At 52.6% G+C, this 14,949-nt stretch overlaps 1 protein-coding gene and 1 pseudogene across 1 annotated transcript; one reads left to right on the top strand and one right to left on the bottom strand.

The window, feature by feature from the left end:
* Nucleotides 1-4,250: 4,250 nt before the first annotated feature.
* LOC124989723 (protein prenyltransferase alpha subunit repeat-containing protein 1-like) lies at nucleotides 4,251-5,051 on the top strand (annotated as a pseudogene).
* A 15-nt stretch (nucleotides 5,052-5,066) lies between these two features.
* Gpr31 (G protein-coupled receptor 31) lies at nucleotides 5,067-6,665 on the bottom strand. The gene is given in 11 exon segments (XM_053743423.1): nucleotides 5,067-5,121; nucleotides 5,298-5,474; nucleotides 5,476-5,700; nucleotides 5,702-5,756; nucleotides 5,759-5,845; nucleotides 5,848-5,883; nucleotides 5,886-5,921; nucleotides 5,924-5,990; nucleotides 5,993-6,201; nucleotides 6,204-6,300; nucleotides 6,660-6,665. Coding segments are annotated over 11 exon segments (1,050 nt in total).
* Nucleotides 6,666-14,949: the final 8,284 nt, after the last annotated feature.

Below are 14,949 nucleotides of genomic sequence, written 5' to 3'. Positions count from 1 at the left end.
AGAGGCCTTTGGGAGATGGACGAGTGGGTGAAGGATGCAGGTCTGGTGGGGCAAGAGACACCTGGTTCTTCAAAGGACAGAAATGCTCCTGCTGCAGCCGACAGCCTGAAGATATCATGCCGGTGCAGGATTCTGGTCGCAGAGGGACCCTGCAGGGAGGGGTCACGGCCACAGAAATGGAAAGTGAGGGTGCCAGGTGCGGGCGAGTCAGTGTTAATGGGGACAGAGTTTCAATTTCACAAGACGGCGTTCTGGACGTGGGGCGTGGTGGGACTGCCATCCGGCTGACACAGGCGGCCCTCAACCTGCAGGGGACGGCGGCTGGCGTGGCGGATGTCCTATTATGATGTTTTACCCAACACGTGAAGGTGTCCTTTTGTGTGTTTCTGTGGTGCTGGGCGCGAGCCCAGGGGTGCTCTACACTGAGCCGCATCCCCAGCCCTTTTTAGTTTTGATTTTGAGACAGGGCCTCACTAACTGCCCAGGCTGGCCTTGAAGCTGCTGTCCCCCTGCCTCAGACTCCCCATAGCAGGGATCACAGGCGTTTTGAAGATGACCGCTGTTGAGGAGCCCATGAACTCATGGCATATGCTCTGAAAGCCTCTGAAGTCACCTTATATACTTCACAGTCCCCAGAGAAGCCCAAAGGCAAATGAGGTGTCCACTCACTATCTGGACCTTGAAGTAAGTCAAAAGAATTGATTAATTTCTTGAGAAATGATTGATTTTAGAGGAGACACTTTCTCCAGTAACTGCCTTATATTGTATTTTTATTAGTATTTTCCTAGAAGGCTTTTAGAGAGACCCTGTTTGTCGCTGGATCCAGACCTTCGAAGTTATTTTAAAAACCAAGCTTCTTATTAATAAAGCTGGCTGACTGCGAGTTGGGCGGGTCCGTCCCTTCCCTCATTGCTCCCACTGGTCTGTTAAGCGCCTAGCATGTGCTGCCGTGAGCTGGGCTCTGAGCGCAGCGCGGGGACTCAGGTGAGTGGCCTCACTTGGAGCTTCGAGGGCTGGTGGGGGCACAGACGGGGCGCAGGGAGAACAGGGTGCTGGGTCGAGTTGCTGCGTGTGGGAATGCGGGTGCCCTGCGCCATCTTGGGGCTGCACACGAGGGAGGAACCCTGGGACCAGGGAGGCTGGGGGTCCCTCAGGTGGGGGACGTCCACGTGCCTGGCTCAGGAGGAACGGCCGCCCGGTGGGTTTGGAAAGAGACACATAAGGTGAGCAGAACTTTGAAGGTGAGAGCAGGACTTCAGCTGGTTAGGTGCGTGGGCTGCTTGCTCTAATATGTATGAGATCAGGTTGTTCTCACGTCCTGATCAAGGAGACGCCATCTTCAATGCAAAGAGCAACGTCCCACACAAAATTGTGTGTATTGGGTCATCTTTCCTCTGCCTTTGAAGTGATTCACGACTCGAAGCTAATAAAACACCTTGTTGAAATAAAAAAAAAGGAGAAAAAGAAAGTGATAGTGTTCCTCAGTGGGGACGAGAAGCACGTGGCTCACGGTGAGCCTGGGGCTCCTGGCCGGCAGGGACTCGGCGGATGCAGACAGGGCTGAGGCCTGCCGTCTCACAGGTGAGGCGTGGGCCGTCTCCTTACCAGGACTGCCAGTCCCACGGAAAGAAACCAAAACCTGCCGCGGTGCCGCGGCCACCACCCCGACTGGCTCTCTGCACTTGCCCTTTGAGTCATTTCCTCATTCAGAGGGATCATTTGGAGAACCAGGGACTCCCCGGCCCTCTGAGTGCAGTCTTGCAGGGCTCCGTGCACAGGACGGGGCTGGGGCTGAGACATGTCCCAGCGACGGCTGTCCGCGTGATCCTAAACAAAAATCCTGCTTCACAGACGCGAGACACAGACCATCAGTGTCCCAGGAGGGTTCACTAGACAGTGACAACCCTTCGACAGAACTGACCTCCCGGACATCTCGGTCAGTGAGCACCCGCCGTGCGCGTTCTGTGTCGAGACCTCCAGGCATCGGCTCTGGCCCCGAGGGTCCCCGTCTGACTGAGGAACGAGCAGTGAGGACAGAACTGTCACTCAAAAGCAGCAGCTCGACAGGTGCAGCAGCTCGACAGGTGCAGCTGCTCCGACGAGCCAGGCCCTCTGTCGAGTAGTGTAAGCTTTGCATCATTTCAACCTGGTAATGGTCCCATGGTGGAATCTATTGTCCCATGCTATAGAGAGGGACAGAGTAGTTAGGTGGTGGGTGGCAGGTCGCAGAGCTAAGATGTGAGGGAGCAGAGTGCTCCCCCAGGGCCCTCCGCCACTAGCCCAGCGGCCTCGGCCTGCGCACATGAACAGAATCAATGACTCAAAATGCCAGGGCCCAGGCCTCCCCTGCTGGACCAACGGAGGCAGGTTTGGGGCTGGCCTCAACCTCAGGGCTTCTCGAAGCCCCTGAGTCCCCTGAGGCTGCTGGGTGTATCAGGAACAAGCCAGGAGCAGAGAGGAGTCTCCATCCAGGGAACAGGCCCGCGGGGCAGGAAGGCTGAGCTGAGATTCCCCAGTATGACCAGGTTTGCCAGGCTGAACTGTGAAGGGGGTGGGAGGCAATGTGGGCAGCCACAGGCTCCCACAGTGGCAGCCCAGTCCCCCGCAAGAAACCTGGAGGACACGGGCCTGGGAGGGGGCATGTGGCCCTCCCTCCTCCCTGCACGGGTGCCAGCCTGCAAAGCCTTTGGGAGGAGTTGTGGTGGGCTCGTTTTATCCCACCCGTGGTCTGCATCCCAGGGGTCAGGTGCCACAGGACAGTGTTACTTCCATGTGAGCTTCACCTTGCAGAGTCCTGGATCAAACGCCCAACAGCAGGAGGGAGGTTGGGAAACACCTTCTGAAAGTCATGCAATCAAGTATGGGGGATTCGTCACCACAGAGAAAGCATCTACATTGGGCCTTGAGTTTCTCAAAGTGGCACTTAAAACTGCCCATGCATTCGGATGTGGGGCGCTGCTTAGCGGCTGAGAAGGTAGAGGCCCCTGCAGGGGAGACTCCTAGTCACGCCCCCACCTGGTCACAGCTGCCTCCAGCCCTGCCGTGCGCTGGCCCAGGAGGAGAGTAACCTGGGCAGACAGCCCGGCACTGCCGTGGGAGCCGGCACCTCTTGCCTGTACTTCTTAGCTAAGGGACGTGCTCCTGCAGCTCATAACCGGGCTGAGGGGGGACCCACCTGGCGGGCAAGCAGCCCGTGGCTCAGGGGGCCTTGCCATTCTCTATTGCCGACACCCTCAGTGTTGACCTCACATGTGGCACAGCAAGGGGCGACCTCTGTGGGGAAAGCAGGGGACGCAGCAGGTGCACCCAGCTGGGCTGGCGGGTGGAGCTTCGGGGAGCCTCCTGCCAGGCTGGGCAGGCGGGGGAGCCCTCGGTGGCCTACCCGCTCTAGGCCTGAACAGAGCGAGAGGGGTGGGAGGAAAAGGCACTGGAGCTTCAAGTTCAGGGCACAGTCAACCAGGGACGGGTGCACAGAGCCAGGCTTGCAAGGCCGGACACCCTGCCGCCCCACCACCCCGGCCGTCCGTCCAGCCTCAGCAATTGCTCCGTGTCCTTCTCCAAGCTGCGCCCAGCGTCAGGCTGGAAAGGCCCTTTCAAATGCAATTTGACGTCTTGCATTGTGTTTCTCCCAGAACATCAAAGTGCTGTGGCCTTTTTCTTCAGAGCTGGGCAAGTAAAGAATCTAGATCTCAAAATAGACCCCAAAGCATCTGTACTTTGAAACTAAAAATGTTCCAGAGGCAATTTTGAGAAATTTAGAAGGAAAGTGCTTCTCAGAATAAACTAGGGAACGAACTACTCTTCTTGGACATAATGTATCATCTATCAAGAAGTAAGATTTTATAAACACAGAAGCGTTAGGTGCTGAACGGGAGCTAAGCACACATGACAGCCACCCCGCTGCCCGACCTCTTCAAACCTGAGCATGACGGCTGCCGCCGCACGTCCTCGCTGTCCCTGAGGAGACAGCACCTCTTGCATCTGTGAGCACAGGCACGGAAGGGACAGGTGACTTGCCACGACCACGCAGGTTGCAACTCCAGCTGTCAGGCTCCCTGCTTCCCTGAGCATCCAGCAAACCCCAGCTCTTCTTCTCAGCCGGGCGGTTAGGTTTTCATTTGTCAGGACGTTGTAAAAGAGCAGGTGAGCTGGTCCAAACTGGCGCGTGTGACTGCGCGCAGCCCGTGGAACTCTCGCAGGTGGCTTTGCTCTCCCGGAGGCGCGCTCGAGCCTCCGCGGCCGCAGCCAACATGGCCGAGCCGAGCGAGGAGGTGGTGTGGCTGGTGCAGCGGGTGGTGAAGGACATGACCAACGCCCTCAGGAGGAACCCGCATATAGGTGAAATCGGCCTGATCCCGTGCCCTGAAGCAAGGAATAACCGGAGTCCCACAGCCCTGTTGAAAACAAACTTGGTGTGGAGAGCCGGTGCGTCCAGTTCCTTTCACCATACGTCCACGATAAGCTTCTTTGGTACAGAACGAGAAAGCAGTGGCTGAACAAAGATGGAGTGATAGATGTCACGTGTACTCTGCTGCTTTTAAACCCAGACTTTACCACGGCCTAGAATGTGAGGAAAGAGCTAATCCTCTCTGGCACTTTAAGTCCAATTAAGGACTTACATCTAGGAAAACTGGCCTTAACTAAGTTTCCAAAGAGTCCAGAAACATGGATTCACAGGTGATGGGTGCTACAGCACCTAATTCAGGAAACTTCCTTGCCTTCCTTTGTGACCAAAGGAAACTTGGGAACAATTCCTGCAGAGAGGACACAGCGACGAATACAAGAAGAGATGGCAGTCTGTGGTGACGCAGCAGGGAGATATCCAAGCAATTATAATGCCTGGTCTCATCACATCTGGGTTTTACAACACTTGGCCAAGCTAGATGTCAAGGAGTCATTTTCTACCTTCAACATCACTTCAACGGTAGGTTTCCTCACAGCATGACCCAGCTGTCACCTGCAGACAGCCCTGGCGAGACTTTGAGTGACTTGCACCTCATCGCAGCAGATCCTCGGCTGTCTCAGGCAATGGAAATAGATGGACTGAATGACTCAAGCAAGCAAGGCTATTCCCTGGAAACCAAACGCTTGAAACGGACCCCAGCTCCAGATTCTTTGGGCCTAGAAATGGAGCACAGGTTCATTGATCAAGTATTGTCCACTTGCCGGAACAAAAAAAAAAAAAAAAAAAAAAAGAGCAGGTGAGCAGCTGGTCAAGGAAGCAGGTGGCACCCCCGCAGCCGTGCTGAGGCTTGCACGGGCCCTCGCATGGCAGTCCTCTTCTCCACAGTCTGAACCACAGGTGCCACGCGGTTTGCATATAACCCGGATGGAGGGATCCGGGGTCCTTGAGGTCGGAGCTGGGAGGCTCTGCTCCCTGCCTCCTGCCTCTGAGGCTGTTGAACACCCTCTGGTAGGAGCGGGTGAAGGCCGGGTTGGAGAAGCAGTGGACAGCAGGGTTCAGCACGCTGTGGGGTGGGTGAGGCTGCAGCGACCTCGGCCACGTGCGCCATGGCTTGCAGGACATCACTTTGTGACCCTCGGAAGATGTGCATGAGCACCCTGGCCAGGACACTGGACAGAAAGCACAGTCCCAAGAGCAGCAGCAGAGCAGTGGCCAGCACCTTGGCCCGGCGAAGCCTGGGCTGCTTGTCTGGCGTGCGGATCCTTCTCTGCAGGGTCCTGATGTGCTGGTGTTCAGAACAAGATGAGGCCGAAGGGAAGGAGGAGCTGAAGGAAGAAGAGCACCTCCTGCCAGGGGCGCCGCGGCCCCCCACCGAGCAGAAGCTGGGGCGCTCGGCGGCGTTCTGGGGAGCCCTGGAGACCGGCACGCTTTGGTGGGTGGGGGAGCCAGCAGAAGCCACACGAGGCTGGACATGCCCCGGCTGCCCTAGGGGACAGAAGGTTGACCTTGAGCTGAGGTGCAGCACACGCAGGCATCGGTCCAAGGCTCCTGCAGCCAGGAAGGCCAGCCCAGCCAGGAAGGCCACCCCACTCCATGGCTGAAGAGCAGCAGGAAGAGCAGAGCCTGACAGGCCGTGGGGCAGAGGCCCCGGGCCCTGTGTTTCAGGTGGGAGGCCGCGTGGGAGGGCAGGCAGACGGCCGGCAGCAGGTCTGTCCCCACCTGGTTGAACAGGTACACGGCGTAAGGCTTCCACACCTTGAGGCGGAAGAACGTCCACAGGGCAGCAGCGTTGCCAGCAGGCCCAGCACACACTCCAGGGCCAGCAGCACGGCCACTGCCGTCTCCACTGCGCACTGGAGGTTGATCAGCTGGGGCCCGCCATGACCCAGGCCACACTGTGCTGGAGGATGGCCGCAGGGGCCAAACCCAGGGAGAGCTTGCTCCACACTCTCCCCCAAGAGAAGAGAAAGGGCTTTTTCCTGCCACAGAGCAGGCAAGTTCTGCATTTCCCCAGCAAGAAAAATGCTGAACCAGCAGTGGGACAGAGCCCAGAGTGACCCACAATGCACCTGAGAAGGCTCAGCGGGGCCGGGGAAGCCCCTGGCTGCTGGGCTGTTTGGTTTCACCCTAAAAGCAGGAAATCGTGTTTCACTTTGCATCATTGGATACCAAAGCCGAGGCCACGATGTCCTGAGAAAGTCCTGTGAACGGAGCTGTGTGCTCCAGCCACCAAAGAAGGAACCGGGACGCTCACCGTCATGAAGACTCTGTGTCTGCACACTCTTAAAATAGGACCAACAGAACCTTGTTCTCTCCTGAGTATGCTTCCTGGAGGAGAGTCCTACTACTCCTCGTGGTTAAGCAACCTCTGGTGACCTGCCCAGGCTCCTTTGCAACACTAGGTCCAGTCTTGTTCCCACATTGCTGTGAAAGAGAACCTGGGTTGTCCTGGTCACTTTGCAACTGACCTTTCTCACATGTCCTGTTGAAAGTCAAAGAAAGTTCTGTTTTATGTTCTTCTGCTGAGGAGTTTTCCCGCCTGCTACACGACCTGGATCAGGATCCAGACCATCAGGCCTGGACTGCGACCTGCACACAACGCCAAATCAGCGGTTGCTCAAGACACACGAGCTCCCTGAGGCCAGGTCTCTGAGCTCAGGGACACCACAGGGAAGATAAGATACACGGGACCAGAGTGTTGGTAACCGCCTCGGACACCAATGTCATTCTGACCCACGTCTTCCCTAGTCACCCTTGGCTCTTACCCACTGTGGACCTAACTCATGTAGATCTTAATCCTCGCCACCTAACTCCTCCTCAACCTTACCCGTGGTCAACTCTAGGTAACCTGCTCCTTCCCTCTGTTGACCTAACTCTTCCTGGTACTTACCATGGTCAATTCTAGGTCACCCTGCTCCTTCCCTCTGTTGACCTAAGTCCCCATGGTCAACTCTAGGTCACCCTGCTCCTTCCCTCTATTGACCTAACTCCCCCTGGTCCTTACCCATAGTCAACTCTAGGTCACTTGCTCCTTCCCTCTGTTGACCTAACACCCCCTGGTCCTTACCCGTGGTCAACTCTAGGTCACCTGCTCCTTCCCTCTGTTGACCTAACTCCCCCTTGTCCTTACCCATAGTCAACTCTAGGTCGCCTGGCCTTCCCTCTGTTGACCTAACTACCCCTGGTCCTTACCTGTGGTCAACTCTAGGTCACCTGCTCCTTCCCTCTGTTGACCTAACTCCCCCTGGTCCTTACCTGTGGTCAACTCTAGGTCACCTGCTCCTTCCCTCTGTTGACCTAACTCCCCCTGGTCCTTACCCATAGTCAACTCTAGGTCGCCTGGCCTTCCCTCTGTTGACCTAACTCGCTCTGGTCCTTACCCGTGGTCAACTCTAGGTCACCTGCTCCTTCCCTCTGTTGACTTAACTCCCCCTGGTCCTTACCCATGGTCAACTTTAGGTCACCTGCTCCTTCCCTCTGTTGACCTAACACCCCTGGTCCTTACCCGTGGTCAACTCTAGGTCACCTGCTCCTTCCCTCTGTTGACCTAACACCCCTGGTCCTTACCCGTGGTCAACTCTAGGTCACCTGCTCCTTCCCTCTGTTGACCTAACTCCCCCTGGTCCTTACCCGTGGTCAACTCTAGGTCACCTGGCCTTCCCTCTGTTGACCTAACTCACTCTGGTCCTTACCCGTGGTCAACTCTAGGTCACTATGGTCCTTCCGTCTGTTGACCTAGGTCCTCCTAGTTCTGGTCTTTCCGGGTTGGTTGTGGAGTCATATGGAATTCATTTTTATTCTCATTTCTCTGTGTGGCACGATGGCCGTTTGTGAAGCTCCTCTTCAGCTTCTTCCGCAGGGTGGTGACGTTATTAACAATGACCTGTGGAGCTGACATTACCATTGAGATACTGTTGCAGGAAAGCACTTAGCACCCAGTTTTGAACACTGTGAGTGCTTGACACATTTACTATGGTATTAATTAGCCTCTCTCTAATGCTTAGACTTTAAAAATAATTCTTCTTTTTCTCCTAATATGGTAATTCATGTTACTATATCAGTTCTGTGAGGTGTAGTATCTTCACTTCTTAGATCTAATGCTGGGGCTGTAAGAAGACCTGAGGAATAATTACTAGTAATGTCAGGTGCATGCCAAGCCCTGTCATATGCCACCTTGTGTCCTGTCTCCGCATGATCAGCAGTGAGAGGCAGCAGGTAGCAGGTACAATTTTAAAGTCCATTTTGTGGAAGGAGAAATGGAGACATGGAGAGGGGAGGGACTTTGCTCAACGTGACTGCTGGTAAGAGGCAGGACCAGGACCTTCCCAGCTCAGTTTCCCACCAGCGTCTGGATATTGACCAGGCTGTTCCACAGCTTCCTTGTGGCTAGCATGATGGATCAGATTCTCTCCTGCGTTCATGGAAAATCTTGTCTGTAGGAGGCCACTAGGGCTCTTGGCTTGCACGACACCTGATTGAGTGTGACCTGTGGGGCTTTCCTTTCCCACTGGACTCTTGGTCCAGAGACCAGCCACCCTGGTGGGGTGTGTGCTCTCCTGCCTTTTCCTTTCCTAAGGAGTGCATCTCCTGAGTCTTCCAAGCATCCAGAATGGTGCAAATGTCTCAACTGTACCACTACGAGGTCATCCTCTGCAGACCAGGGCCCCCAAGGCATGCTGCCCTGGGAGGGGAGGCTGGAAGGCACCCCAGAGCCACGAGTGGAGCGGCTGGTGACGGTGCCCCTTGTCTCTGTGGATGTTGTCATGCACATGAGCAGCCCCAGCAGAGCTGGCCTAGTTCAGCGCTTCAGGGAGGGAAGTGGAACAGAAGTAAGAAAGAAGGGGTTTCTCTCCTGGACAGCCCTGTAGACTCAAAAGTGCCTCCGCTGCAGATCTTAGTTTGTAATGGTAACTTTCTAATCACAGGCATTCCTGGTCTTGTAGCATACACGTTTGTAATGACATATTTTTTAACACATTCTTCCCTCGGGACACTGATTTATCTTCCCTGCCTCTGCAGACAAGGTGAGGGTCTCCCCTTCACCTGTTTTCCACTTTTCCTCCCATTTGTTGGGTGCTGCTGACACTGACCAGCAGGGTGGGTGTTGCACCTCTGACTTGGATTTCCCTGTTGCTCCCTGAAGGCACCTACCTGGGAGCTTGGAAAGTGTGGCTCCCGCAAGACGGCCCCACCCAACACTGACCACATGTCCTCAGCGTCCACAGAAACACAGAGGGACCCACAGAACCACAGAGAGCTGTTACTTGCATAGCTATGGTTTATTATGGTGAACGACAAGTAAAACCAGCCAAAGGAAGTGGCATGTGGGACAGAGTCCCCGAAAACAGCAACAGTGACGTGGGTCGCACTGTCCTCTCCTGTGGAGCCAGGACAGCTTCCCCAGAACACGATGCCTACATATTGCCAGCCGGGGAAGCTGGCCCAAGCCTCAGGGCCCAGAGTCTTTTCTGGGGTCCTTCCCAAGGCGTGGCTGTCCACCCAGTGCCTGACCTCAGTCTGCAGCTTCGGCGGAGGTTGACACTGCGGAGCCGAGGTCCCGCCTGCATCACTGTGGCCTGGAAGCCCCGCTCCTCAGCACACCATTACTTCCTAGCAGCATGGCCTCTGAGGGCCTGGAGATCGCCTCCCAGCGGCTGAGGGCGGAGACCAGCCACAGTTACGCCCTTGTCTCCTGGTTATTTATCTGACAAGTTTACAATACATGGAGTGCCGCTCATGTTGTGCTAAGAACACAAACCCTGGGAGCACCTCTGACTCAGGGGCCTCTGTTCCAGTGGGAGGCCAGGCAGCGGATGGACGCTGCCTCCTTGGCTCCCGCCCCTCCTTGTGCCTCAGGGCCGGCGCCTGACCCCCGTGGCTCTCCCGAGCTGTCCTGTGGGCCCCTCCCTCCTGTCCAGGGGGAAGCTGAGCCTCAGGAGAAGAAGCCGTGGTGTTTCCAACAAACACAGGATCATCCCAGGGAGAAGCTGGAGGTACAGGGCTGCTTCTGCCTCAGGTGGGAGTCCAGCGCGTGGGGCCTGGATGGCCAGGCAGCTTGCCCTGGTGGCTTGGAATCTGAGCAGCCCAGAACATCCCAGGGCAGGGATGCACTCAGGGAAGAACTGCAATCACTTCAACATTTCGTTTCCTTTTGAACATGATTTTATTGTGATTGAAAGGCATTTTAATTGATATCAATTCATCAGTATCAATTCATCATTATGTAGATTTTAAGTGAACATTCATCACTATACATTCATTGATACAGATCTCTAGATAGATTCATTGATATCAATTCATCATTGTATGCATTCATCAATATGGATTCATTGTTGTAGATCCATTGGTAGCAATTCATCAATATATATTCATCAATAAATATTCATCAATATGTATTAGATACAAGATTCATTGATACAGATTCATCAATGTAGATTTATTGATATAGTTTCATCCATATTGATTTGTCTATATAGATCTTCGATATATTGATACATTGATATAGATTCATTGATATCCACTCATCAATATAGGTTCATTGATATATAGATTAATCAATATATAATCAATATAGATTCATCTACATAAATTCATTGATACTAATTCATCAATATATATTCATCATGTTCATTCATCACTATTGATTCATCTATCAATTCATCAATATAGTTTCATCCATAGAAATATTTCAATGTAGACTCATCAATATCTATTCATCGATACAGATTCATTGATGTATAGATTTATTGATACAGATACATCTATATAGATTCTTCAATGTTGACTCATTGATATAGGTTCATTGATATATAATTCATTAATGCAGTTTCTTTAACATATAGGTTCACTGATATAGATTCATCACTATATATATTTTTTGATAATGCTTCCTTGGTTGATTCATCAATGTAAGATTAATTGATATAGAGTTTCTTCCATATTGATAAATCAGTATGGATTAACTGATATAGTTTAATCATTATAGATTGATATACATTCATCTATATATGGATTCATCCATATATACATTCATGAATGTACATTTGTTGATATTGTTTTTTTGATGTTGATTCATCATATATAGGTTCATCAATACATGAATCCATCAATATATGTATTCACCAATATAAAGATTCATCAATACAGATTCATTGATATGGATTTATCAATATTGATTTATTGATGTCAATTCATCAATATATATTCATTGATATAGTGTCATCAATGTAAGAGTCATTGATATAGATTCATCTATTTAGATTCATCAATATCAATTGATCAATGTAGAATGTACAATATATTGATTCATCAATATATTCTCATTCATATAGATCCATCAATACATATTCCTCAATATATAGATTGACATCAAATTATCAATAGACTCATTGATATAGATTAGTCTATATCAATCTATTAATCTATAATCTAGTCTATATTGATTCATCAATGAAACTGCTCCTAGAAGAGTGGGCGAACTTAAAATATTTCATAGACACTAGTTCATTAATACTAAAAATCTCCCATCTATTTAAGAATAAAGATCCAAAATCTGAAAAAAATGGAGAGTGTTTTAATCCTGAAAAATAAGATTTAAATGAAATCTGAACCATCGTGCCGGGACTTTGTGTTTGAGCACAAAGTGTTCAAATGTGCTTCTTAGGGGAAAAGTTCACTTTTTTTCATCTTTTCCAATTTTATTTGACAGAGTTAAAATAAACATAGTTTCAACCCTAGAACCCCCTGAGTAGCGGTTGCCATGTGGACACTGAGAGAAAGGATCAGCTGAAGGGAAGGGGTCACGCCTTTGGCAGGCGAAGGTGGACGGTTTCCAGTGAGTTCCTGGGGTCCCCTGGCTGCTGGAGAAATCGCACACCAAGAGCTGCATTCCTGATAGTTTTGTGCAGAGAGGGAGACTTTTAAAAGCTGCACTCACTCATCCAAACGTGTGGAGTGGCTCCTCGTTCAGGCCACCCTCCCTGGGGGGCCAGGGAAGTCCCTCTGCCCAGGGGGCAGTCTGTGGGGTGGACCCGCCATGGGGAGGTGACGGGAGGAGGCAGGTGGGGGAGGCTCGACAGGGACTCTCCAGCAGACTCTGCAAGGACTCGCAGGACGGGGACTCGGAGGGCAGCGCTGGAGCGGAGAGACGGGCATGGCTCAGGTCTTGGCAGTTTCTGTCATTTGTTTTAGAAAGATCAGTGAAAGTATCCGGAGTTTTCAAAATGAGTAAGAATGCAGTTACGAAAATTCACCTCCTCGTCTGATGTGGAAGTGGAAGGCCGAGCACCCTCACTCTGGAGTCTGTGTCCTCCGTGCCCTCCTCCATGCCCACCAGGGACTGTGGGATGAGGCCCTCTCAAAGGACCAGGGAGGCTCAGGGCCTGGCCATCTGGGGGGCTGTTCCTTGCGGCCCCACAGGCATCTGCAAATGGGCAGAGAGCAAGGGCCCCTCCAAGCCGCCAGTGGCTCTAGCTCATCTTTCCCAGTGGAGTGTCGCCTACTGGGACAGAGCAGACCGCGTCGACTGTCACAGCAGAATGGCCCCCGCTCCTGCTTACACTCGCAGCCTGAGATTCAGCTTTAGAATATGGTCACTTTCTGATTATGAATATACTCTTCATGTTGAACGTGATGGAAGGTCCAGGAGCTGGCAGAGTAGACAAAAGCCACGTGCATGTTCTAGTGGCTCTTTAGTATGGGTAGCAGCGGGGCCCACTGTGACATGATCGTAGAGGCGGGGGACACACCTCGCTCTGAGTCTGTTCTCAGTGCTCCCTCTCTCTCCTGCCTCCCTCCCGGCTTCCTCCCTCCATGGATTTCACTTGCCTCTCTGCTGCTTACTCTTAGCTTTGTTTTCTAATTAGTGCCTGGTGGATTTACGCGATGGTGAGATTCACTGTGGTGTGCTCATACGTGTGCCTAGGAGGCCTGTTCCTCCCCATCCCGTCCCTCCCCACGCCCCCTCAGCTCCCTTCCTCTGCTCCACTGATCGTTCTTCTATTTGGATGGAATCTCTCCTCTTCATCCTACTTTCCCTTTTTGTAGACTAGTTTCTGCCTAACAGAGAAAGCATTCAACCTTTGACTTTCTGGGTCTGTCTCATTTCACTTAGCGTGAGTCTCTGGTTCCATCCATTTACTGGCAAATGTGATAATCTCATTCTTCTTCGTGGCTGAGTAATACTCCATTGTGTGTATGTACCACATTTTCTTTATTCATTTGTCTGTTGAAAGGTACCTGGGTTGGTTTCATAGCTTGGCTCTGTGAATGGTGCTGCTGTGAACACTGATGTGGTTGGATCTCTGTAGTTTGCTGGTTGTAGACATTTTGGATATATACTGCAGAGTGGGACACCTGGGTCATGTGGGGGTTCCCGTCCCAGTGTTTGGAGGAGACTCTGCAGAGTGCTTGTACTAATTTACAGTCTCACAACGTATGAGCGAAGCAGTCATTTGCAGTCCTCTGTCCAGACATGACTGCTTGCTAAGATTGAGTTTCTGAGGACTGCGGCTCCTCAAGGTCTGGCAGGGTTTTGCATGTGTTGTGTTTGACTTTAATTTTTTAAAAAAATAATTAGATATAAAATCGACAGATAATTTTGCATTCTTTTTTTGTCTTCTTTCTAGACTTATTAAGCCAGAAATCGAAGAAAGGAAAATCGTGCTCGAGAAGCTTTTGTTGAGGAAGGGATCAGGTGGCTTCTGAGGCCGCGACAACCTGCATCCAGCCGGAGGGCTGTGCCCACCCTGCCCACGGGAACTGCTCAAAGTGTTACCTTCAAAGTGTTTCCTCAGTGACCCTCAGTGACCACCAAGGACCTTTCTACTAAGTCGCAGTCGTAGCTTTTCGGAGCTCAATGGTATCTTGTAAATTCACCCAGATCTCTCAATTTACAGGTGAGATTTACTGCTTTGACCTTGATCAGGTTTCCCTGGTCGATGTCTCTTTTCTCCTGGATCTTCCTTGAACGGTCAGCTGCAGCCAGTAACAGTGACGGATCCTTCACACAGTGCCCGTGCCCTGGGCTCCTGAGATGCATGCTGGACTCCCTGGCCTCTGGCTGTGTCCCTGCCCGGCCCCTCTGTCCTCTGGCCCTGGTGAACAGCACCCTGTGAGGCCTGCGGGGCGCTCCTGGCCTGGCCTGCTCCTTCCCTGCTGCCGTTGGTCCTGCTGTGACTCTCCCGCGTCCACCCCACCCTCTCCAGGCACAGCTTCGAGCCCACAGCTCCCGACACCCCTTCCTGTGGGCACCTGGTTGACCGCTCAGGGCCAGCGTGTCTGCGGGGAGACTGGCCTTCCGCCTGTCCCTGGCTGGCTCCCGCTCATTAGGAGGATACGGTTTCCGTCCCCTCCGGCAGGAGCAGGGAGGACCCGTGGCTCCTCACTGTCCGATGGCGTCCTCCTCAGGACCTGTCTGTCCTCCGGGCAGCGGGGGGCGTCCCTCTGGCTCTCACCTTCGGCCAGGCTGCCCCGGGACTGGTCAGAATGACCTGGGCACTTGCAGAACTCCGGCCTCTCAGCCCAGAGCTGGAAGCTGTGTGCGT

The sequence above is a fragment of the Sciurus carolinensis genome, chromosome 7 (assembly GCF_902686445.1).
Source record: "Sciurus carolinensis chromosome 7, mSciCar1.2, whole genome shotgun sequence".
Lineage (NCBI taxonomy): Eukaryota > Metazoa > Chordata > Mammalia > Rodentia > Sciuridae > Sciurus > Sciurus carolinensis.
This window is presented reverse-complemented; position numbering and strand designations above follow the sequence as displayed.